The 27430-nt window shown below is 41.8% G+C and overlaps 1 protein-coding gene across 1 annotated transcript in view; it reads right to left on the bottom strand.

Annotated features, from left to right (window-relative positions):
- Window positions 1–27051, bottom strand: part of PTPN12 (protein tyrosine phosphatase non-receptor type 12) — a 55739-nt gene extending 28688 nt beyond the window's left edge. Inside the window, exons 1-5 of the mRNA XM_069978123.1 lie at window positions 26688–27051; window positions 6452–6560; window positions 2738–2814; window positions 2199–2294; window positions 721–759 (exon numbers count right to left, since the gene is read on the bottom strand). Of these exons, the coding sequence (XP_069834224.1) occupies window positions 721–759; window positions 2199–2294; window positions 2738–2814; window positions 6452–6560; window positions 26688–26786 (420 nt within the window). The 5' untranslated portion in view covers window positions 26787–27051. The remainder of the gene's footprint in view (window positions 1–720; window positions 760–2198; window positions 2295–2737; window positions 2815–6451; window positions 6561–26687) is intronic.
- Between the last annotated feature and the right edge of the window lie 379 nt (window positions 27052–27430).

Genomic DNA, 27430 nt, shown 5'->3' with positions numbered 1-27430 from the left:
AGCCTGTGGGGTAGAGCAGCAGGTCGTAGCCCTGTGCAGACACTGGGACAGGTGACTATGACTGATTTTTTTTTTATTCCCCCACCTCTGTCCTTAATGGTTTTAGTTCCCCGCCAGACTTCTCCTTTAACCTTATGACAAAGTTTAGGTGTAGCCCTAGTATAAAAGCTTATTTTCTGCATACATTTTACAAGCTGTATTCACGGAACTCCAAAAGCTCATTATGTACAACAAACTCCACATTACACTATCACATGCACTACACATGACAGTAAGCTCCTTTGTGTGTGAACTGTTCATATAAAAAAACAAAAAAAAAAACCAAACCTTTTTTAACATAATAGAGGGGGCATATCCTCTTGCACCCCTCCCCCAACCTTCCTCCAGTACTACTAATCAGGAGTGTTCCTACACAATGTAATAGTAATAAATTAATACTACTTGTTACCATGAAAAAAAGATTACATTTCCTTTCCCTCCTTCCAATTTGCGTTCTTCAGAAAACTACTTTTATTGCATTAGGAGATCCTCACCAAGCTGTTTCAGCTTGCATAGTACTTCGCAAATTTATCCTACATGGACTGTATCCTGTGTAGTCATAAACCTCTAGTAAGTCCCCCAATCTAGATGGTCAGAAGCAGTTAAAGGAAATCCTGCATTACTCAAACCTCAAAGGAAGTGAAAACACATGCAAGTTCATTATTTCTCCACAATACTCACCCTTCCCATCTCAAACTCACGACAAGCCATCACAATTATCTGGAGAATAGAAAGAAAAAAGTATAAGTTGTCTGAAAGTTCTCTCCACAACGCTTACATAAATGCTAGATAAACCAGCCAGTTTACACAAGTTATAGGTTTCCTTATATCCACAACGTGTGTCTTTTTTATGTTTCTACACTTATCGGAACATATGTATTTACATATACGTGTAAATACTTGTACAATTCATCAATATAAAAATGGACAGTACAGCGATTCTTCCAGTGATCTTTCTACACCTTGGCCTGTAACTTCATCTATAGCAGGGAGGCAGAACCTGCAGCCCTCCAGCTGAACTGTAGTCGCAATCCGCACTGGGCCATTGTTTTTCTTTTCCGCAGTGTGGGTCGCGGCACGGATCATGTGAATGGCTGCATTCACTTGACTGGTTCCTAAAATTGTCCGTGATGAACAATTTTATGCGACATGTGAATGCAGCCTATGGTTATTAGATTCCTGGAAGTGGGGTGTTGTTATTCGGAGTTGGGAAGGAATATTCCCCTAGTATTAGGCCATGGGCATCTGCCTCATTGCAGTTATTTGTCTTCCTCTGGATCAACACAGTAGGGTTATAGAGTGAACATTACAGACACTTGTCATTTTTAACCACATAAACTTCATTAAATAAACACACTTCAGGAAACCAGTGTGACACAACAGGGCACCAGTGACCAACTGTGACCCCGACATCACCAATACTAGTCTGAGCTGCTTTTCTTCTCAACTCGATACCCTGGAATTTATAATCTATAAAGTTTAGAGCAAAGTATTCTTGCTTGTTTTAGAACTGGATAAAGCAGGTCTACATAGCAGAGGGGACTAACCAGAACTGCACTTGCAAGCACAGCTTTCACTATAACACACAAGTAAACCTACATTAATGACACAGATAGCGAGCTGTCAGATGTACATAGCTAAAATTGGATAACTAAAAAGGCCAAGAAATACCAGTAGCTAATAACCTCACCTTCAAAAACTGTGATAAACAATATCATGATTAAACTGAAAATAAGGAATGGATCTAAATGGGCAAAGCTACATACTGCCAATGTAAGTTCAGGTCTACATGCAGTGAATATTTTTGAAAATAGAGCATTCTGATTTCTGCACAGAAATAGTTTAGTACATGAGGGTGGAATTTTAATAAACCTCATCCACCTGTATTTTATTAAAAATAGCTGCAGCTCTGCAGTGCAGAATCCACACAAAAGATATGTTTTTAGACTAAGAATACTAGCCAAGACTTAAAGAGTTTATGTCATTTCGATTAACTTTTGACATGCCCTCTGATATGTTGGAAGTTACTGATTGCACAGGGTCTCAAGACCCACTGTGATCCAAAGAAACAGCTGGGGGGGGAGCTTTATTCCAAAGCTATTAAATCAGACTTGTTAGCTTTACCACACTCATTCAAAGACTAAAGGAGAAAGACTTACCTTAACCTGGTATTCCCAAATCATCCTCCAGAAATCTATTACCGTATTAGCTAATGGTCCCTGGGTTGCTATGTATGCTTTAGGGCCGAGCACACCCTGAAAAAAGATATTTAATGTCAGCGCAAAACACAAAAAAAACTATTTTAAAAAACAGACAGCCAAGTACACAGGGTAGCATTATTGCATGTTATTTATTGCTCCCTATTAAACATAGTTGTTGACCTGCCCCACAAATATTAATAGGTCTAAGTTTCTTAGGCAGCAACAAACTACATAACTTTAAGGAGTTCAAAGTTGTGCACAAAGAACATGAACAATGAATAAAAGCCATGCAATATAAATTGACTTCAACTTGTACAAATAATGTGGATCTAAGATTATTATGATCTTTCAGCCATAAGCATTTCTCTATAGGAACTTCTTTGTACTCCACACCTTCCTTTTATCCTGAAAGCTGAAGCTCACACTCATGGTACAAACTAAGAAGAAGTGATCATGATGAAAACACATACCATACCAGTGTGTGCAGTGAGGCTCACCTTGATAAAATTTGCATTGATGTAGTCAGATTCATGAGGTGGAATTTTCAGTGCAAGTTTAACTCTACTGTGGTCAACTGGAATGGAAAGTAATAAATAGATTGAATAAAATCAGATTAAGAAAATAATGACAGACTAGTTAATCAAATGCTTATTTTACAGCAACTATGGCAGACTTTTTTCGAAAGACATTTTTTAACAATAAAGAAAGAAAAGAATAAGGCAGGATAATGGCAGGCAAATCAGAGTCCAACAGGCAATGAATACACATTCAGCAAACAGTCTATAAAGAAGTGATTCCGTTGTATCCAATGTGGCGGGGTAAATGAGCTGAAGAATTCCCGCCTCAGGGGGGCGGAAATGCGGTCTTTCGTGTCTACTAATCAGTATAGAAGCATAACAAGAAAACGCCCAATTAGGCAACCAATCAAATCAGAATAAATCTCAGAAGGAGGAGAAGCAAAGAAGTAGCGTATGGAAGAGAAGGAACAATTGGGGGATGAGAGGAAGAGAAAGGAGGAAAAGAAAAGAAAGGGAAAGGGGGGGGGGGGGGGGAAGAGACAGGGAAGGGATATGGAGGTACAAGTATGGGAGGGGAACCATGACATCCCACATGCAGGGGCAGTATTGTTCATACTTGTGGCCAGAAAGAGCGTCTGACACCACCATGTCTGCTCATGTGAGCCATCTTGCAAGGGAAGGACTGGTCTTGAAGGTGAGCCACGGGAGCCAGATGCGATCCACCTTTTTGCTATAGCCGTTCTCCTCCGCCGTCAAGGATTCCATTCGATAAATGAAGTCCATCTCTGCCAACCACTCAGCAATGGAGGGGGCTGCCGTGGCCTTCCAATGTCTGGGGATTACAGTCCTGGCAGCTGTCAAGAAATGACGGAGTAGGCCTTTCTTGGCGGCTAAGGAGGGGCCCGGGACCAAAGAGAGCAGAGCAAGAGCAGGAGGTGGAGCTATGGCCCTGTCCGTGACAGTGGTATAGATTTCAAAAACGGAATCCCAGAAGGGGCGCAAAGCAGGGCAGTCCCACCAAATATGAAGCATGGAGCCTACAGCCGTAGTGCATGTATGCGTGAGAGTTAAGATTTTTTGCAAATCTGACTCGGAAAATATGACGCCCAAATCTGTTTCCCATGCTGAGATGTAGGCCAGGGAATGATCTGCGACTTTGTTTTTTCAGATGCTGGTGGCTATAGACAACTTTGAACTAATTTTTTAATGTTTATTAGTTTCCTAAATATTAACATATCACAATTCTAACTCTTTAATAAAATGTCCTTTGTTTTTGAGTCCTAATAACTACTTTACACGGCTAAATTTCCTGCTGCCACTGGGAGGGCAAAAAGGATAAAAGCAGCAAGGTTATCAGGGAGAGCGAAGTACACAGGCTGTAGATCTAGAGAAGAGCACACACAAAGCAGTTTCCACAAGGGTGAAGAAAACAGACTGTTTGAGTCTAAGGAGAGGTGAAAAACCAGAGGGGGTTATTACAATTTTTCTGGATTTGATGCGACCAAAAATGCGCAATTTAGCACTTTGGGATTTTTTTGCGCTTACACCATTTACCGTGCAGTATCAGGATTGTGATTAATCAATAGTTTGGGTGACTACGCACGCGGCAATACCAAACATGTTTGTTTATTTACAACATGGAAAAAGGGGGGGTGATTCAGACTTATTAGGGGAGGGGGCTTTTTATTTTTACTTTTACACTTTTACACTTTTTATTTTTACTTTTACACTTATACTAGAAGTCCCCCTGGGGGACTTCTAGTATAAGAACTCTGATCTCTCATACAGATCTATGCTGCATAGATATGCAGCATAGATCGAAGAGATAGGCACATTGATTGCTTCTGGCTGCTGCAACCGGAAGCAAATCGAGTGCCAAGCCAGGCGCTGACCCCGGATGGGGTAAGATGTGTGGATCGCTCTTCCAGGACAACGCGGCGGTTCAGAGTGCGGCCCCTGCCCTCTGAACACATGGAGGCGGCGCTGGACGTACGGGTACGTCCAGGGTCGCCTAAGGGTTTAATGCACTTTTCAGCATCCACTAGAAGTTCAGAAATTAAGCTACTGTTGATACGAGAACACTTGCAAAGGCAGCAGCATCCTGAAAACACAGACCTCACTTCCAGCATATATTAATGCGAGAGATCCCACATAAGAAAAGGGTAAATCAGGAGCATGGGGAGGACTTGGGGAAGCTGTCTGGCAGTTTCTAAAGCTCTACTGATAATCTATACTCAATCTATATTATAAAATAATCCTAAAATCTTGTAGTTTTCATTTTCATCACTGGGGTTAAACTGAGCTGAGGCTTACAGTTCTGTCTGCAGTGATAAGAGGAGGCTGCTGTAAAGTGATCTGTACAGCAGAGTACGCTCAGTAATGTTTCAATATTCATCTCAAGGGGAAAGGCTCTTTCTATTGTAATCTATGTCCATGAGTCTTGCTGTAAAGCATGTCACTAAATGCTGTTAAAGGGGTTATCCAGCGCTCCAAAAACATGGCCACTTTTCCCCCTACTGTTGTCTCCAGTTCAGGTGCAGTTTGCAATTAAGCTCCATTTACTTCAATGGAACAGAGTTTCAAAACTCCACCCAAACTGGAGACAACAGTAGGGGGAAAAGTGGCCATGTTTTGCAGCACTGGATAACCCCTTTAAGAACAGCTCAGGTAAGATGGCAGCTCCCATAACAACGTGTAAAAAGTGAAAAAAAAAAAAAAAATTACAATCAGAAAATAGCCCTTTCAGTAGCTGTATAGTTCCTTGATATAGCCTTTCTGTGGAGACCAATGGCTGTGTCACTCCCTACTGGTGCCATTCAACGAACAATTAAGAAAAAAATTCATATACATAAACACATTTACATTATAACAAAAATATATAAAAAGTTATAAAAGAAAATGTATAAAAAAAAAAAACTAAGTATGAAGGTAAAAATCAATCTCTGTATTATCCTTTTATAAGGAGAAGTCTGGTGCCGGGTCAAAAAAAAAAAAAAAAAAAAATTGACTGGGAGTGAGGGAACAAAGTATTCATATTCATCTGTCCCAATGACCACACAGCGTCGTGTCCCACTCCTGGACCCCACTGGCTGTCCTCTTAGCTCCCTGACTGCTACATCACGACCAAGTTGATGGATGCCCTGCTCAGCCAGTCAGTGACTAGGGCGGGACACTGATCGGCTGAGCAAGCTAAATCCCACCAGACTGTGACGTACCCAGGAGAAGATAAAAGCCGGTGAGATCTGGGAGCTCTTTGATGCAGCGCAGGTTTGGGGAGCAGTAAGCATATTGGGGGAGATTTATCAAACATTGTGTAAAGTGAAACTGGCTCAGTTGCCCCTAGCAACCAATCAGATTCCACCTCTCATTCCTCACTGACTCTTTGGAAAATGAAAGGTGGAATCTGATTGGTTGCTAGGGGCAACTGGGCCAGTTTCACTTTACTCCATGTTTGATAAATCTCCCCCATTGTTTTTTTATTCTCCCCCTACCCTTGTGATATTTATTTTTGCTTGTGCCAGACTTCTCCTTTAATGTGGCACTAATAAGACTCCCAAAGAAACAAACTTATGAGGGAAATGGTGCACAGTTACTATACATAAGGATTCAGAAGCACATGCAAATTCCCATTTTTTGCTTTAGTGCCTCTTAAAGAAATCTTGTGAATCCCACACATAGTACTTTGTAACTTACATGGCAGAATGTCTTTATATCTGTTCTTTTTCACATTCTCTTCCTTTTCTCCAGTGATTGTCGGGTAAATCTTCTCTGTTCTGTATTTTGTGGACAGCCTTCTTAACCTCTGTCAATGAAGCCATGAAGACAATATTACTAATAAATTTAGGAGCATATTATAAATCAAAGTAAAATGTTTATTATACACAATGACGCAAAACCACTAAGCCCAAACTATGTCATAATTTACCTTCATTTCAACCGGTTGGTTCATTGCTCATTTAGTGTTATGGCTAAAAAAATTATTTAAAAAAATTTGGCCTATAAGGCCTTGATTAGGATGAGGCCCTGTCAATCATATTTTTGATTATGGCATCAATAAGAGGGAGGCCACAGAATATCAATAGCTGGGAATAAGGAGGCATCCCCTGAGACCCAGGGATAATATTTGCTTGCGGAGATTAGATTATACCCCCAAATTTCTGGGGTTTCTTCTAAAAAAAATGAATAAAAGTTAGGCAATTCACGTATATTAAGTGTATATGTGGATATTGTGTGTATTATATTATAGTTAAATGGTGCCAATGAAAAATACTAATTATCAATAGGAAACCAAGTTATAGCCCTTGAAGTGTGATATTGAATATTTAGAACATGCTCTTGGCATAAGCTGCCAGCAAGCTATGTACCACAATATAAAAGCAAAGGCTTCAAAGAGTTAAAGGATAAAAGGTTTAAATAGCCAAGAGGATGACTGTGAGCGCTATCCTATTAAAGGTCCACTGAGTAACAACTGAGGTCACGTTCTTACTGCCGCAGTGAAGGGCGTCAGCTGAAGACATACAGTGTGGCCTTTCTGGAAAACAAGGCAAAAGCCTGTCCTGCTTAGTCACTTACACACGAGATGGGTGACAAGCTTTTACCACATATGGCATGAAGGATGTTACTGTCAGTGGAACAATTGAGAGCAGCAAAAATATACTTCCTGCCTTCAGTGGTCACAATCCCCACTACACCGGCACAATACAGGCAGTTTACCAGCAGCACATAAAGACAGGTTGGGTACACTGCACTGAACATACAGCTTTAGCGTATGTTCACACTAACTATATACACTACAGATTTGATTTTGTATCAAATCAACATAAACAGCATCAAATCTGCAGCGTATTTAGTACATGTGAACATACCCTTAAGGTTTGTAGAAAACCTGGTGGTTTCAAAAGTTTGTCCAGTTGTTAATTAATACAAAGCATAAACAGGCAGATCTACCATTCCTCAATTGAGGAAAGCTGGTAATGAATTTACATTAAAAAAAAATTTTTTGTAAATATAAATAAATATTATATATATATATATATATATATATATATATATATATATATATATATATATATATATTTACTGTTTTATGCAAGGAGGATTCACACTGAAAATAAAGGAAATAAAACAGAAAAAGGTAGGGCACTGCCGCTGCATTTTGACAGGGTAAGACTATGCTTAAACCACTTTTAGAGTCTGCATCAAGTGTATGTGCTAGGAAAACTAAGTTACCAGGCTTCATAAAAAAAATAAAATATTATATTAATAAATAATAAAAATATATAATAATAATACAATATTATTATTATTATCATATATTATTAAATATTATTATATATTATATAATATATATAATATTATATAATATTAAATATATAATATTATATAATATATAATATTATATAATATATAATATTATATGATGATAATAATATATGATAATATTCTATAATATTATTATATGGTAATAATATTATATGATTATAATAATATTATATGATAATAATAATATTGCTTTTTTTTTGCAACACGGCACAGCACAGTCAACATAGTTGTAACACACACTTTACCTTTACACTGGGATACGCTGCAACATTTTAAAGTTTACCCCCAAAGTAGATAAGAAACGTGATGCTCAGGCATTGCAATGTACAATGCTAAGGCTAGCAGTGATCCCAAAACTTCATTTTCCAAGATCTCCTCCTAATCAGCATTTTCACTAATAAGAAGTAATGAGTCAAGAAATGAGCAGAACTCACAGCATCTTCAAAGCTATTGTAATGTCATCCTACAATTTCAGCCCACGCATTACCCATAGGAAAACCACAAGCCAAACAACACTTGCGGTGCTTAATGTATACAGCACAAGCCAAAGCATTTGGTTATTTTAAAAGACTTGCCATAGGTTGTCTTTATAGGAGGACTGCAAAGAAGCAGCTCAAGCACAATTGCTAAAAAAATATAGGGTGCTACAAATGATGTCCTCACATATGCAATATCCCAGAGTGAAAAAAAAAAACCTAAACATAGCGCAAACCCAAATCCGCAATATATACCACAAATAAGACCACAAATGCATGAGAAAATTTTAAAATCCTAACTAGGATAAACTGATGTCTAAGGGAAAAACAAAAAATAAGGCTCCTTTTCACAGGGGTGAACAAAGATAGCATTACCAAGGTACACAATGATCTAATAGACCACTATCCTGCCTTTGACAAGGTACAAAAGTTCATGTTTTTGGGATTTATATTACAGCCAATTTTTTTTTTTCACAGATATTGCAAGTGTGTACGAGGCAGAACTTACTTGTGGTGTGCAGTCTAACCAAAGGGGCACCATCAGCCCCAAGCAGCACCAATCTCTGAGCAGGTGGCAATATGCATGTGCCCTTGGGATATGGACATATCTTACAGTGGGTGTTACAGTGCCATTCTTGCTACTATACTGCCATAATTCTAAAATTATACATATTGGGGAGAGTGATCAAGCTATCCTATAGGAAGATTCTTTATTGTAACTATGAACAAATAGAATCTTACTATAAGAACATGAGAGCGTGGTGTAAGTGTCTGTTCATACAGAGTAGAGGTTTTCCAGACATTTCTGCAACAATCCCATTCAGAAGTATGGAAGAGAGTCTAAAAATGGGCATCTTCTGAAACTTTTTTATTGCCTTTATTGTATAATAAAAGGGAATGTGTAAATCAGACAATAACCGCACAATCAAGTTTTATGTTTAACTTTTTTTTTACATTTACATTTTACCATTGATATAATAAAATAATCCTAATAATCTTGTAGTTTTTCAATCACATCCCTAGGCTTAACACAAAGCTTCCAGTTCTGTCTGCGAAAAGGCAGCTACAGTAAAGTGATCTGCACAAATTAAGGGTAACAATAACAACTATAGATCAAGACAATAAATGAAGCTCACAGTTCAGCCTCCCTCTCCCTGGGGAATGCCTTCTATAGACCATATTCACACACAGTAAAATAAAATCAAATTACTATAAAAAGTAAAAAGATGGTTTTCCTGAGCAAAAACTAAACCACTAAGGCCAGTTCCGTAAACACTGTTCAGGGTTTTTTTTCTCATAAACCTATAGCTGGCAGATGTAGCCTCGACCACACCAAGAACTTTTGTAGTAACTGTGTACTGGAGCTCCATAGTTAAAATCAAGTCAGTGTGTAGCCTAGACCTTACAGTCAAACGTATATAGTAAAATATGGGTCTATGTCTACGTAGACAGCATTCTGGTTTGTGATAAACAAACAAAAAAAACAAAAACAAACATACCTTAGGTTTACCAGTTCAAAAACTACCGTACAAAATGACAAGAAAAGAACTAAAACAAACACCCATACAGCTACATTTTTAAAGAAATTGTTACATCCATTTGAAAATGTACAGCGAAAACTTGTGAGGTCTTAAGCTGGAGCATAGGTCAAGTAAGTTTTATTCTAAAGCTGAACGAACATAAGGAAGACCCAATGATTGTAAAAATATTACTACAACCATCCCAGCATACAGTATGGGAAAATAATCACAGACTTCTAGAGGTCTCTAGAGCAGAAGAGAAAAATAAAACCTCAACCATAAGCAGATGAGATTTATAACAGGAAGAGAAAAGATTTCCTAGCACTGAAAAATAAATCTCCGTAATAACACCCATCAATCCATGTGAAGCTCTATGCTAACACACAGGCCAAACAAACGCTAAATCACTGAATAAGAAACTCAACTGCAATCAGCTAATACCAAGGCTAGAGGAGTCCCAGGAGCCAGGGTGAGACGATTCTGTCACTACATAGGTAGAGAACAAACTAGAACATACAACTATTTGTATATACACTCACAATGTAGAGAAATATTCGGATAGCATCCTTACGTCACACATTTAACAGGTTTATAATTCCATATTTTAATCTTGGATAGTTTTGAAAACTACAATCGGTATACATTAAAGCTACTTATACAAATCAACTAAAAGTACAAAATGTTTGTTTTTAGCCATGTTATCCAAAATTGTTTGATATGTGACCATTGCTTACCAAAAACGAGAGGTCTGACTGTGGGGCACGGATGCCAAGGAGTTCCAGGCTTGAAAATCTCATAACAAAATAAGTCTGTAAGCACGTACAGGGATCCTTCCAAAAGGAACATTATTGCCTCACATAAGCACAGCAAAATATCTGATGCATTTCAGCTATGGAGCCTGTCATATCATAGTTCTTATGTAACCTATTTGTATGGCTGATAGCCAAAGTTCTTATTGCTAAATAAAAGCAAAGTTGGCCCCTGTAGGGGTCCAGCCTGCTCCTAAAGGGAACAGTCATTTGTCCATTCTAGACTATATGAAATGTTTATACAATGCACTATTTCCAGTAGGCACAGGTTGTCTTTATAAGAGTATGTTCACACTGAGCAAATGGGGTAGAACTCTCTGCCGTGGAATCTCGCCTGCTTCAGTGTCAGACGGCATCTCTATGGGAGGGCTCACGCCCTACCACTCAAAAAATTTATATGAGCGAAGTTCTACAGAGTCAGACATCACAGGAGACAAAGTGCATCATGGGAAATCGCAATCCAGGAAGTGAAGAAAAAAAAAATGAAGACAACAAGTGGAGCTTCACTTCCAGTTTTTTTATTTTTATCAGCGCTGGAGTTGTCCTTTAATACATAGCCGTCAAAGACAAACTAACTTGTTCACTGGTTGATGGTTCAGTTCTGACAGGTTAAAAAAAATAAATAAATAACTGGCCATCAGCTGCACTTGATCCTGTGTAATAGAGGATACATAGCCAATAAATTATTAAAGCTATGGGCTGCAGAAATGAGCCAGCCATTGTTCAGGCAGCCCTGGCTACATAAGAGCAAAACAAGCTCTAGTCATGGTGATTGGTGCTTATTTACAAAGTGGCTCTGACTATCTATTATAGCCCTGATTCATGCAACAGAATTGATGCTGAAACTTCCCCATGCAAAAGTATGTTACTTTTTTTTTTTACTGCAGCAAGTGACACCCAGACATTTCTACAATAAGCCATGCGGCTATACATATTAAAAAGATACAAAATAACTCCTGTGCATAGCATATACACACACAACAAATGGGAAAGATGTCCCGACATAATCACATTCAGACAGTGACAGGAATATTCTAAAAGCCTGAGGAAGATGGTTTCCCCTTTAACAAAAATAGAATCCCAGAAATAACTTGCTGCTGGGAAATTAGTAACAGCAGGGGAAAAAAAAAATATGTATACACTAACATATCCCATACAAAATGGGAACATAACCAGGGCTGTGGAGTCAGAGTTACTTTTGGTTGGAGTTGGGAAAACTACCAACTCCAGCTTTAAAAATTAATTATTAAAAAAAAATAAAAAAAAAAAAAAAACACTTTCAAAATTTTTATAATTGAGTTTTCATATGAATTAAAAGGACTACTCCGGCGGGACCTTAAAAAAAAAAAAAAAAAAAAACACATGTGATGCGGTCCAGCCAATGAAAAGGCTGCTGGTGCACAAGTGGCACCTGCAGCCTTTTCATGTCCCATTCACCTCACCAGAAGACACCAAGGAGTATGAAGACCTTGCCTCCCCCTGCTGTGACGACAGTCACAAAATTGCGCCCGGGAGAAGAGAACGGGGTCGACCGTAATCGGTTATGTGTACTTTGTTTAACATCCGGGGGGGAGGCGGAACAGGGGTCGGAAAGGGAGGGGGGGGGAGGGAGGTTAAACGGGGCCAGAATGCTTAGACACATTACAAAGTTATATAAAACTTTGTAATGTGTTTTAAATAAGATAAAAAAGAAAAGCGCCAGAGATGCCCTTTAATATATTTTATGTTCTATCAATCTAAAGGACCTTATTAAAAAAAAACACACACACACAAACAAACAAACACAGAAAAACACACTTTCTCCCAAAAATTTAGTTTTCTTCATATATCAGTAATCTGGCAGCTTGTTTCTGAGCTGGAAGAGTCCATTATGTGGGGGGAGATCTGTGCTGTTCTCTTGCTGGAGTTTTCCTTTGTGCATGGTGAAGATTTTATTAGACACATAGAAGACTCATCAGGAAAAGACCACCTGCTCCATCTAGTCTAGTTTTGAGTTGTTCAGGACATGGAGGCTGGAGACTGGCTGCATCCATACACAGGAGAATTTGCCTTATTCCCCTAGAAGTCGTCCCAGAATCATGCAGGACATAGTGAAGTCACGATACTAGAATTTTGGGTTTGACACCAATACCAATCTTTTTATATCGATACTTAGCATATAACCCCCCCCCCCCCAATAATAATTCAATATAATGTATGTCTTACATAGCACTAGTATAGTATATTGGGGACAGTGGTTGTATGGCTGACACATAGCTATACTACTAACTACTATCCCCAATATACTATACTGGTGCTATGTCAGCCATACAACTACTATCCAACACACTATACTAGTGCTATGTAAGCCATACAACTACTATCCCTAATATACTATACTAGTGCTGACACACAGCACAGGTATAGTATATTGGGGATAGTAATAGCTGTAGTTGAGCAGAACCTTCACCTCCCAGTTCAGCACCTTCTGCTCCATGCTGCTGGGTCCCGGTGACGTCCTCCCTCCCCCTGTACTGTAACTCCCGTCTGCAGCCTCCTTGCTGATTGCCCCTTCTTGTTGAGGTACAATGCCCAAATCAATCGCCTGCTGCGTATGGAAAAGCTTGGATGCCGATGTCACTTTTGATAGCGGCATCTTCACAGTTAGACCGCCTATTTATATATGGTATAAAGTGATAGTCCAAGCTTTTTCATACGCAGCAGGCGATTGATTTGGAGATTGTACCACAAGAATGGGCAATCAGTGAGGAGGCTGCAGCCTGTGTGCGGGGGCTGCGAGTCACAGCACAGCCCAGTATGAATACCGCCACATAGTAACAGCAGCATGCAGCCCTCGCTGGTTGCAGTGCAGTGTAGCTGAAGAGTGGTTGGCCAGCGAGTAGTGTGCTGTTAACCCACAGCGGTGACACATGGACTGTGGCACGCCGGCACACTCTGACCTTGTTTGCTGCGCCCCGATCCTGCTCACAGACTATCCACTGGACAAAACACCTCCCCAGCAGAGGGGGGGGGGGGGGGTCACCGGAGCCAGGCAGCATAGAGCAGGAGCTGGTGAGCCAAGAGGGGGGGCAGCACACAAAACATGGCAGCGGTCTGTCACGTTCTCTACACTCTACTCTATGTTAAGGTGCCCTATTGCACAGTATCGAATACCAGGAAATCCTGGTACTGGACCGTTTTTGTTTTTTTTGCCCCGAACATAGATATTGGTATCGATATTTCGGTGCATCGTGCATTCATAGTAGGACATTAGGAAGAAGCTGCTGAGCCAGATCTACTTTACACCAGTGTGATAAATAACTCCCATGGTGGTCATTTATGAAGGAGCCAGAGTCGACATTGGTGTTGGATAAAATTCAGGAGTTGGAGCTGGGGCTTACCAACTCTACAGCCCTGAACATAAGGGGTCAGAAACTTCTTTATGCCATGAAGTAATACACAAAGTGACTTAAAGGGGTAGTGCGGCGGTAAAGATTTATTAACAGAATAACACACATTACAAAGTTATACAACTTTGTAATGTATGTTAAGTCTGTGAATGGCCCCCTTCCCCGTGTCCCACCACCCCTGCCCGTGTCCCCGGAAGTGTGGTGCGCTATCCATTACCTGTCACGTGCCGACCCCCGTCTCCGATCTTTAGTCAGTGACGTCTTATTCGGCCGGCCAGCGAACAGCTCCAACTGTTCCGAATGCCGGCCGCCCTCTGCAGCGTCATCCGATGCTCAGCCAATCGCGTTCGTCCGAAGAGGACGTTTGGCACAAAATGGCGGACGGCCCTCGACACTGATCAGGTAATGTATAATGCACATCACACTTCCGGGTACACGGGTCGGGATGGTGGGACACGGGAAGGGGGCGATTCACAGACATAACATACATTACAGAGTTGTATAACTTTGTGATGTGTGTTATTCTGTGAATAATTTTTTAGCGCCACACTACCCCTTTAAAGAGAACCAATCATGAGAATTTAGGGTTTCAAGCTACAATAACTATGTTCTGAAGCATGCTGCAGCGTTTCCTACCATATAAACTGTTCATATGTTGTCACCTCCGTCTCCCCAAAATTGTAGTTTTATTCCTCCCTGTACTGTATGGAAACCAGCGCTCCAGAGCTGCAATCACTCCTCACCGCGATGTGTTTACAGCCCCGGAACCATGACTAGTTAAGGGAAAGACGTGACTAGTTAGTGCCGATTTGCAATACAGCGCGATGGAGGCAACAGCAAGCAACTGCTTATATTGTGGGAAACACTGCTTTAGAATGTGGTTATTGTAGCTTAGAATGCTGGAAAAAAGGGGCAGAAGCGCTTTTTATCAGTGGATTGATTTCTAGTTGAGCCTATGGAGCTTCGAGTAATCGTGTCTACCAGAAGTTCCATAGATTCCATAGACTGATACTTTACCAGTGAAAGCATAGATGAAGGGGCAGAGCACGTGCTGCTGAGCATGTCTACCCATTCATTTCAGCCATCAGCAGGGGTCTCAGCACACTGACTCCCACCAATACAAACTTCTGATATGTCCCACCCTTATTAAGTTTGTTTAAATCAGTGCTTCTCAAACTTTTTCTACTGGAGCCTCACCCAACAGACCAAGGCAATGCCTGGGCCTCATCAGACTGACCAAGAGGGTGCCTGGGCCTCATCATCTGTGGTGAAAGTCCATTTAAAAGCCGAAAATAATGCTAGGACTAGATTTCACCGTCTCCCAAGCTCTATATGCTAATGAAGCAAATACAAAATAAATTAATAATTTTGCTAAAATGGGCCTCACCAACAACTAGTGGGTGCCTCACTGGTGAGGCCCGCCTCACAGTTTGAGAAGCACTGGTTTAAATGATAGGTATGCTTCAGGCACATTGAGCATGTGCTCAGTAGTCCTCAATATTCATGAGCAGCTGATATTATATATTGTGCATATCTGCTGTGTATAGGCAAACAGCTGTCAATCAGCAGCTGGAGGATGGAGGGAGGGAGTGGTGAATCATATCCACATAACAGCTCAACAGAATGAAGTAATATGCAGCTTTTCTGTCACAAGTTTATGCTTTCCTCATGTAATACAGCATAAACCTTGTGACAGATTCCTTTAATTTAAGTTTGTCGTCTATACAAAACTACTACCTGTCCACGCTCCCTGGTTTCCTTCTAGCTTTTGCCCAGAACTTCTGAGCCAGTCTCTGAAGTGACAGGCCGCTCGGCCAATCATTGGCTGTGGCATTGTCCAGTCTTAGTCCATGATTGGTTGAGCGGCCTGTTACTGCAGAGACCGGTTTAGAAGCCTCAGCTGCAGCTCCTGATAGAGGGTGAAAAATTAGGGGGTCACTGGGGAGCATGGACAGGTAAGTAAAAAAACTTTGATCTTCTATACACAGTAAGGGCTGCATGGACATCACTATGTCCGTGCAGACCTTGCTACACAATAATTGAGCCATGTAATAGACTCTGTAAGCGAGAGCCAATATAGCAAATCAGTTCTCGCTTATCTGAAACATCAGGCTGTTTAATAAGGCCCCAAGTCGTGTCTGACTTTGTATATAGTATGAACTATATAGTGTTGCAGAATAAGCTGGCGCTGTATAAAGATTCTAAAAGTCTATATATGTTAATCTATATGACAATTGTGTACTCCAGGAACACAGCATCCTATTTTAAATACTCAAAGTGGCAAAACATTTCTTACCCAAAAAAAAGGAACAGTTGGCATGTTCCAAAATGGTCTCATACTCAACTATTCCTTTTTTAAGCTACAGCTTTTGTTGTTACCTACAAAGAGTCTTAAAGTGTCACTGTCGTGAAATTTTTTTTTGCAGAAATCAATAGTCCAGGCGATTTTAAGAAACTTTGTAATTGGGTTTATTATCCGAAAAATGCATTTTTATCATGAAAAAGCAGTTTGAAGCTCTCCCCCCTGTCTTCATTGTTCTCCTATGGAGAGAGCTAAAGAAAAGACCAAAACAGGACAACAAAGAGTTAATCTCCAAATCCCTCACGGGATATCTCCTGTGACAGTCACCAGTGACCTGTCTGAGCTCGGATTACAGCTGTCACCCAGCTCAGTGCCTGTAATCCTCTGTTATCTGCTTTCTGCTGCCGGCTAACTCCCTCCTCCCCCCTCCCCTCTCCCTAGAGCAGACAGGGTACGTCTCCTGCAACAAGTCACAATTTTCAGATTTTTCAGAGTGGATGAAAAAGAGGAAGGAGGGGGGGACCTGGGAAAAGGCTTTTTACATGCAGATAATGGCAGATTTGGCTAATAAACCCAATTACAAAGTTTCTTAAAATCGCCTGGACTATTGATTTCTGCAAAAAAAAAAAAAATACGACAGTGACTCTTTAATAGTCAAAGAAATTAAAAAAAAAATAAGTTCAAAAAGTGGAACAAATGCAAAGAGGCTAAAAGTTTCAGACATCTTTCTGCCCATAAAACAATGTCGTTTCAGCACTTCAAAATCTAAAATCAGCAAGGAATGTGAAGTTTGTATTTGCATTCGTTATTTTAGTTTAGTTATCACACTTTAATACCAGGCTACATCCAGGTTAAGTCCCCTGAAGGCAGCTTTTTAGTCTTGTGCTGTTTGGGGGGGGACTAAGCACAGGAAGTCCTGGCCAGAACAGACTGTCTGGGCTTGATGCATCAGTCAATCAAATGACTGTGACCGAGTGCGCAGTGACTGGAACTTCCTGAGTTTGGTCTCTTTTCTCAACCAGCACAAGATTAAAAAGCTGCCCTCAGGAGACTGGACCCTGATACAAGTATGGCTTTTTGTTCTAGGGGAGGAAGCCACCCAGCACCAATGAAAATTTACTGTGAATGCTCTCAATACTTGGTCGGAGGTCCCTTTGCATGAATGACTGCAGCAATGCGGCATGGCATGGAGGCGCTCAGCTGATGGCACTGCAGAAGTGTTATGGAAGCCCAGGTTGCTTTGATAGCGGCCTTCAGCTTGTCTTCATTGTTGGGTCTGGTGTCTTATCCTTCTCTTGACAATACCCCATAAATTCTCTACGGGGTTAAGGCTCCCTAAACCATTACGGATTATGGAAACTTCACACTAGCAGCTTGGATTGTGTACCTCTCCACTCTTCCTCCAGACTCTGAGACTTTGATTTCCAAATGAAATGCAAAACATACTTAAATCGGAAAACACCTTTGACCAGCGAGCAACAGTGCAGTTCTTTTTCTCCTTGGCCAAGGTAAGACACTGCTGGCATTGTCTATTGTCCACGAGTGGCTTTTAGGAAATTGAATTTTCATTTTCCATCAGGACTTGGCACCTGGTCACACTGCCAAAAGTACCAGTACCTGGTTTAATAACCACAGTATCATAGTGCTTGATTGGCCAGAAAACTCATCTGACCTGAACCCATAGAAAATTTATGAGGTATTGTCAAGAGAAAAATAAGAAACACCAGACCCAACAATGCAGACGAGCTAAAGGCCGCTATCAAAGCAACCTGGGCTTCAATAACACCTCTGCAGTGCCATCAGCTGTTCGCCTCCATGCCACATTGCCACTTTGATGCAGTCATTCATGCAAAAGGTGCCCCGACCAAGTATTGAGGGCATTTACTGTACAGACTCATTTAGCCAACACTTCTGTATTAATTTTTTTTTTACAGTATATAATGTTCTAATTTTCTGAGATAATGAATTTGGGGTCTTCCTTGGCTGTAACCATAATCAACATTAAAAGAAATAAATGCTAGATACAGTTCACTCTGTTTGCAATTACTCTATAAAATATAGGAGTTTTACTTTTTGAATTGAATTACTAAAAGAAAAAAAAAAAACTTTTTGATGACATTCTAATATATTGAGATGCACTTGTATGTAGCAGCCATTGCAGTAACGTTCAGGCACAGTGCTGAAATGCTTTACAAGTCATGTGTCGTGTCAAACTAAACGTGCTCCTGATAGATGTTGAAAGGTTTATGAGTGGCAGATAAACCCTCTTTTCTGACTGAAGAACCCCCTGAGGTCAGGTGTTGTCACAAGCAACGTATATTGCCATTGAAGTGAACATTGAATGTCAACCAGTGGTAAAATCTAACAAGGCTCTCTAACCTAATAGGGGGTGGGGGTTACCATTAGATAGCCATTCTGTAAGGGGGGCAATATACCTTACATAAATGTTGATGGACAGTGCGGCTGTGTCAGTACACTAGCGCAAACTTTGAAACAGATTAGGAGCTACAGACATAACTAATCATGATGTTGGGAGGTCCAAGGTCCAGTCTGCAGAACACTGTCCGTGTATGGACGGAGATCTGCACATGTGTGAATGACCCCTTAGCTGCTAACTGTGGGAAACACAGACAACTCCAATAAAAGGTATTACAGATTGTGCATGACAAAGCACTAGGTTTTGCAAACATTATGTGACAGATTGTTGAACACTTTCAATTGCTGAATACATCTTGGGATCAGAAACTCCAGAAACTACAGCTAAGCAACACTAAAGAGAAGATGACATTTTTTAACATGCCAATACAAGAAAAAGCTTCCCCGAGGCCTTGACTATCTGGATATTTAAGCAGCATATTGAAATGCCACATTGCACACATACACCTTTCCATAACTTCAGGGATGTGCCTGAACATCTTAGATTCTCCCAGAGATAACAGGCTTTTCTTAGCACTTCAGGATAACATAGCTTGGGGAGATACGACTCCATTTGAATAATGGTATTCATGACTGGAGTTCACAAGACACATAATCAGTGCACACGTTGCCAAAAACAAGTGAAAAGAAGAGCTATAAAACCCAAGACAAGTAGCAGTAACATGATCTTGTAAAAGGAAGAAAAAGAAAAAAAAGCAAGATGACCAGCTAAAGTGACTGTGAAGCAATCTACACACTGATCTTAAAGGAGAAGTCCGGCAAAAATTATTTTTAAAAGGTATTGTATTGCCTCCCAAAAGTTATACAAATCACCAATATACACTTATTACGGGAAATGCACAAAGTGATTTTTTTTGTGCACTTGCTACTGCATCAAGGCTTCACTTCCTGGATAACATGGTGATGTCACGACCGATCTCCCAGAGCTGTGCGGGCTGAGGCTGCTGGAGAGGATGATGGCGGCAGAGGGATGCTCAGTGCCCCTCCAGTGCCCTGTGTCCCCCTGCCATCATCCTGTCCAGAAGCCACAGCCCACACAGCTCTGGGAGTCGGGTCGTGACATCATCATTTTATCCAGGAAGTGAAGCCTTGATGCAGTAATAAGTGCAGGGAAATAAGCAATTTATAAGCATTTCCCGTAATAAGTGTATATTGGCCATTTGTACAACTCGGGGGGGGGGGGGGGGGGGGGGGGGGTGTTAATACAATACTTTAAAGCGACTCTGTACCCACAATCTGACGCCCCCCCCCCCCCCCCCAATCCACTTTTACCTTCGGATAGCGGCAAGATTAAAGATCTGTCCAGGGGTCCCTTCGGCAGGTGATGCAGTAATTGTCCTGAGAAACAACTTTTAAACTAGCAGCTCTGTGCCCAAGGGTAGTATCTGTGCCATAACTTTGCACCACCCCTCCGTCCCTCCTCTCCCCACCCTCTTCATCACTAGGAATGCCACTGGAACATTTCCTTCATGCTTAACATTGCACAGGTTCCTTAACCATCCAGCCCATGTGCCGTCCTTACACAGCTGATGAATAGGGGACAATCTGCCAGTAGCATTCCTTATGAGGAGGAGGGCGGGAAGGAGGGACGGAGAGGGTGTGCCAGCCTAATGCATACATAATCTAGGACACGGCCGTTGGGCACGGGTCTGCCAGTTTAAAAGTTGTTTAGCACAATAACTGCATCACCTGCTGAATGGACCCCAGGACAGATCTTGGATTAAAACCAGCTATCCGACGGTACAAGTGGTTTGGGGGGGGGGGGCAGATTGTGGGTACAGAGTCGCTTTAATAAAAAATTTTGCCGGACTTCTCATTTAACGTAGCCTGTGAAGAAGATAGAAAACTAGCCTCTGGCATGTACATTGTAGTGCCACTCCAAAAAAGTTACACAAATAAAAAAAACTTCAATAGCAACTGGATGCCAGCAAAAAGCATCAGTGTTGTACAGATGCACAATATGCAGTCCCTCATTTGTTACACACGAAAGTCATAATGCAGATGTGAACAGAGCCTTAGGCTTATGTCTTGCTGTAAATTCCTGAAATATTACGCTTGCTAAGGAATCAGTCCTCAAGAGGTAGGAGCAAATCCTGATTTCAAGTAGCCATCTATATCAGATAAGTAGCTAACAAACAGGAGTTATCAGAAGAATAACAGCAACCTCTTCAGTAGTATACATACAAACTTTACTCCATCAAAATTTGCGGAAATCTTCTGATACTCTGATGCGGACCAAGGCTGCACTACTGCCTTTACACCTCGTTCTGGACTTGTTTTTGCATGTGTCACATTTCTGGAGTTCTAATAAATAGGAGTTGTGATGCTGCAAGTAAGAATGCTGAATTATTATTATTATTATCCATTGCTTACATGGTCCCACAACTATATACAGAGATTGCCAACACTCACATGGGTCCATGTCCCCAATGAGGTGCTATCCATTTCCTCCATCATATATATATGTGTATACTACCAGCAATATAATGGTAATAGGAGGCCAAATGCTGTATCAGTAATGTTTTGTAGTGTACAGGGAAACCCCTAAAATCCAAGTAACTCAGGAACACATAAGGCTTGCAGTAATTCCACTAGCCCAGAGGCGTTACTGCTGCTTTCTAATGGAGAATACTATTAGGGCATGTGCTCGGTCTGTATTTATAGAATAGTGTAAAACAAAATGGTTTTATGTATTTTAATGGAGAAACACACAGAATATTAGGTCAGATGTGTCCTGAGAGTTGTAGAAGCCTGCCAGGGTGCATTACTACAGAACGTCAAACATACTTATGTTATTTATTTTATTTTTACTGAAACAAATTGTTCCCTTTTCCGAGACATTTTCCATTGCACGTGACTAATCTGATGAATAGAAGAATTCAACAAGAGCACAGCTCACAAGCTTCAACCTCTAAACTTCCTATGGCACAGAAGCCAGAAACAGCTGCTGTCTGCTACTTCCATAAAGCTATCTTACACTCTTTCACACACCTTTAGGCCTGGACCACTAGAGGATAGTGTATAGCACTGCATGTTCCCCCCAAATCTGCCTCCTACGGGATGAAAAGTGATGGCTCAGTGGTCAGCGCTGGGGTCCTGGGTTGAAATCCCACCAAGGGCAAGATCTGCAAAGAGTTTGTATGTTCTCTCCGTGTTTGCGTGGGTTTCCTCCGTGTACTCCTGTTTCCTCCCACACCAAAAACTTACAGATAGGGGATTTTAGATTGAGTCCTAATGGAGACAGGAACCAAAACTGACAAATTATGTAAACTACTATGGAATCCGTTGGCACTAAACAAATAATTAGCTTTTTACTTTTCCAGTGTGGATGCAGAGCCATATGTTCCAAAGGTTAAAAGGGGTTGTCTGGCCAGGACTCATTTCCTCTGCAAGCCTGAGGAAGGTGTGATTGCAAAAAAATTTACATACACTTACCTCCCTTGCTGCACCCTGTACTACGTTGCCCAGTCGCCGTTGTGCAGTAGCTTCCAGGTCGAAGACATGGTGTAGCATGCAGAACACCACGAGAGCTGCTGAATAGCTGAGCAGGCCTGCTACATCACACTCCTGAACCTTGAAGCTGCTGCAGAATGGGGACCGAAGCAGTGTAGCATAGGTGCCATCTGATCCTCAAAGCATATAGCGGAAACAAGTCCTGGGCGGAATCACACCAGTAAAAAGCAGTGATGGGGCTGCTCTTCTTCACTACGTATACAGGTCACAGATATTAGAAGTCAATGGGGGAGAATGAAAGGGTGTAAATACACACCTGGTGTAAACTGTCCACAGCAACCAATCACAGCTCCTCTTATTTTACCAGAGCTGAAAGCTGAGCTGTGATTGGTTGCTGTGGGCAGTTTACACCAGGTATATATTTACACCCTTTTTTATAAATCTCCCCAAATAGGTTTATCTATTTGGTGTACATGTGTTGTTTATATGGGAAAAAAAAATAATAAACTTTGATTTAAGAGAAAAAAAAAAGTCAATAGTTTTTTTTCAGACTGACGTTTCCGCACAGGATAAGACTGGGCTTCCTTCAGAATTTTTCTCCTGCACAGTGGCACTGTCCAACACCCAGCACCACTTGCTCTCAGGCTGTGCGGAGGTTCCTTGAACATCAAGATGGCCAGGCATGCTGGAATAACTGGTAGAACACAGAGCACGGAAGTCACTGGTAGAAATGTGTAGTCCACAGCTCCATTAAGTTTAGGCTTTATTGTAGACACATCTTAAAAACAACAAACAACTTTAAAGTACACACTGTCGTGTTGCAGGATCACATGCCTAAGCCTCCGTTCACATGGAGTAAAACTGGCAGAATTCCATGTCCATTCTTCAATGCGGAGAGAGGAGGCGCACAAGCCTTTCATAGACTCATTATGATACGGAGGTGCCGCTAGTTTTACTCTATGTGAACAGAGCCTAAGTCATGGCATGAGGGATGTGATCCCACAACACATCAACATGTTTTTTAAAGTTGTTCAATATTTTTAAGAATTGTCTACAATAAAGCCTTGAAATTTAATGAAGGTGTGGACTACACATTTCTACCAGATACCTCATATAGCTGCATATGTCACCCACTGAACCCTACTGTCAAAGTATACTTCACATTACCCCCTTGGAGAAAGGCCAAACAGTGTGACCGTACAGTGGGCCAACAAATCTACTAGTATGGACCTGGGAAGATTACACTGCTATATACATCAGCATACAGTACTGCCTGATGTGAATGTAGGCCAATATGCAGCAAAACCACTGAACATAGTACCTGCAATATGCTCATTATTTGCATGGATATATAGAAAACCTACACATTAACCCTACTAAACTACAATGAAAAAACATGCCTCCACAACTTTCAAATAAAAAAAAAAAAAAAAAATTTAAAAAGCAGCATATTGTTATATTACAATATATCCACACAGGAAAGGGAAAAAAAAATGCAGTCTGATGCGTTTCATCCTCAAAAGGTCTTATAATGGATTGGAGCAATACAGGATACTGCTGGATAGGCGTGTATTGTTTTTGGATTCTTACAGATGTGGTTCCTGAAGATCACAGCACATATTGGGATATTGGGCCCATACAGAAGATTGAACACAAGTCCAAGTGTTACATATACAGACAAAGATCCAAAGGCATTAGACATGGTCCTCTGATTACATGGCTTACACAGGTAACGCTCCACTATGGGAGCATGAGGACAGTCCATACACAGGTCACTTACATCAAATTATTATGTCCCTTAATTTACATCAATATTTCTTTTCATATACATAGTGCAAACATAGTCCAGGGTGCTGTACAAAGGTCACATCCACGCATGTCCTCTCTCCATCACACACAGGTTAGCTGCTTACACACAAGACTGGTCATAGCGTACTATTTTGTGCCTGGGACAAGACATGATATAAAGTAAGGTTGAGTGGTGCCAGCCTTCCACAGTACTGTGTCTCTACTGACAGATCTGCATATACATATGTGCATGTTAAAGAGATTGTCAGTATACTTATGCTGCCCTATCTAAGGATACCATAAGCTAGTGACAGAGAAGCTAAACAATGATGTATCACTTACATTGTTCTGTGCAGCTGATTCAGAGATATCTTCCTAAATAACACAGACAATAAGTAGTCCTCTCCATTATGTGTGTGTGCTCTGTTGTCCTGGAGATTTGTGAGCACCAGCTTCCTCTCCCCACCAGAGCTGACTGGCAGTTGTCTGCCTATACTGTGTATATTCACTATGTATAGGCAGACAACAGTCACTCAGCAGACAGAGGGAACGGTGCAGCATAAAGACCATTCTCCTGCATATTAGGAGAATCAATAAACAGAATGATCTAAGTAGTAGGTAGAATAAACCTAGAGACAGATTCCTTTTAGTTTAATTTATCTCTCAAATAACATGGAAGCTGAAGACATCAGATGGCTTAATACCCTTTATTAGGATGTGTTTTCTTTAACCCATCCCAAAAATGTCTTAGTACTGTGGCTGAGAGTATACAGAGTGGCTAGAGGCCATGAGTCACAGAAGATTCCCAGGACCGGGACATTCTTTCTTCTGATCCAGAATAAATCCCCCCATTTATACAGGCTGACCACATATCAGACAGGCCACAGAAATGCCTGACATCAGAAAACATTGCTACCAACAGAGCTCTAGCATTCTCCCTGTACATTACTCATGTAGACCCAGTGATCATATGGAACTCCACATTATATATTCACAGACAAGAGTCACTGGTGCAGTACATATGGCAGCTTATATATACTAAAATACCTGGCACTATCAATAATGAACATTTCTGCTTTACATCAATACCCTGAGACTGGTACACACTGAAGTACACCCGCATCATTATTATTGTCTAACAGCCTGGTATATACAGCAGTACACTGGCATCCTAATAGTGAGTCCGTCAGATATACATACAGCAGTACACTGGCATCCTAATAGTGAGTCCGTCAGATACACATACAGCAGTACACTGGCATCCTAATAGTGAGTCCGTCAGATACACATACAGCAGTACACTGGCATCCTAATAGTGAGTCCGTCAGATACACATACAGCAGTACACTGGCATCCTAATAGTGAGTCCGTCAGATACACATACAGCAGTACACTGGCATCCTAATAGTGAGTCCGTCAGATACACATACAGCAGTACACTGGCATCCTAATAGTGAGTCCGTCAGATACACATACAGCAGTACACTGGCATCCTAATAGTGAGTCCGTCAGATACACATACAGCAGTACACTGGCATCCTAATAGTGAGTCCGTCAGATACACATACAGCAGTACACTGGCATCCTAATAGTGAGTCCGTCAGATACACATACAGCAGTACACTGGCATCCTAATAGTGAGTCCGTCAGATACACATACAGCAGTACACTGGCATCCTAATAGTGAGTCCGTCAGATACACATACAGCAGTACACTGGCATCCTAATAGTGAGTCCGTCAGATACACATACAGCAGTACACTGGCATCCTAATAGTGAAGCAGCTGGTTATATAGAGGAGTACAGAGGTGTATATTATATATATATATATATATATATATATATATATATATATATATATATATATGAAGCAGCCTGGTATACACAGAGGAGTACACAGGTGTATATATATGAAGCAGCCTGGTATACACAGGAGTACACAGGTGTATATATATGAAGCAGCCTGGTATACACAGAGGAGTACACAGGTGTATATACAGGAGTACACAGGTATATAGAGCCGGGACACTAGGCGCCCTCCCCTGAGCCCCGGCACACCGGGCAGACATGAAGCGAGATGCCAGGAGCCGGGCACAGGAGGAGGGGCCGCGGTGTGACATGTGCCCCGGGCAGCAGTGACAGGCGGGAGGAGGCAGCCACAGGGCGGGACACACCCGCTGCCCCCATCTGCCGCACTGATCGATAGGGCACTTCCTGCCCGCCCGGCCGCTGCTGGGGATGGGGCGCAGGAGGAGGAGAGGGAGAGGCTGCTGCAGGAAGCGCTGATGAAATCCTCCTCCTCCTCCTGCCCATAGAGCTGCAGGCAGTAATCCATGAAGTGATCAGGAAGGAAGGAGGGGGAGAGAGGAGGGGGCGCCCTGACAGAGCCTCACCCTCCGGGACACATGCCCCCAGCCCGGACACCGCCGCTCACCATGAAGTCACACGCGAAGTTGTCCTCCCCGTTGTGGTCCTTGTTGTTCATGGCCTGCACCTTCTGAATGAAAGTCCGTAAGATCTCTACTTGGTCCATGCTGGCCGCTTCCTCCGCTGCGCCAGTCACACGCCTCCCCGCTGACACCGACCCGCTCCAGCGCTACACACAGCCCGGCTCTCCGTCAGGGTGGGGACCGGCCGCTCTCCTCCTAGCCCCTCGCCATCTGCCTCAGCCGGAGGTGGGATGCAGTGTGCCGCCGTCCCTTCCTAGATATCCGCGCACCTCCCAGCCCAGCACCGACACACACTCTGAGGATGTACCGGAACACGCAACCCCGGGACCCTGCCCCAGGCTGCAGCCTATTGGCCGCCCAGCCTCTCCTTCTGAAACCTCATTGGCTGCTCCAACACACAGAAAAATGGGCGGGGAAACCCAACCCTTTCACCCATCACAATCTCAATGGGCGGTTTTGCAATCAGCCATCTTAGGGCGGGGAAGAGATGGCGAGAACGGGGCGTGGTCAAAGTCTTCTGCAGCCAATAGGAGGCTGTGATAAGGATGATGAGAAAGAGGTGTGGAACGCTGCGTCATCACGTTACCTATGAACTTTAGCCCTGTAGTTTAGACTATAAACTCTTTGCAGGTTCTACCCCCAGAACCACAATGTCAGTAGTAAGTAGTATTTCAGTGGTTGCTGAGGGGTAGCCCTTACAGTTGTCATAGGGATACATCTATTGCAC

Source organism: Dendropsophus ebraccatus, chromosome 1 (assembly GCF_027789765.1).
Source record: "Dendropsophus ebraccatus isolate aDenEbr1 chromosome 1, aDenEbr1.pat, whole genome shotgun sequence".
Classification (NCBI taxonomy): domain Eukaryota; kingdom Metazoa; phylum Chordata; class Amphibia; order Anura; family Hylidae; genus Dendropsophus; species Dendropsophus ebraccatus.
This window is presented reverse-complemented; position numbering and strand designations above follow the sequence as displayed.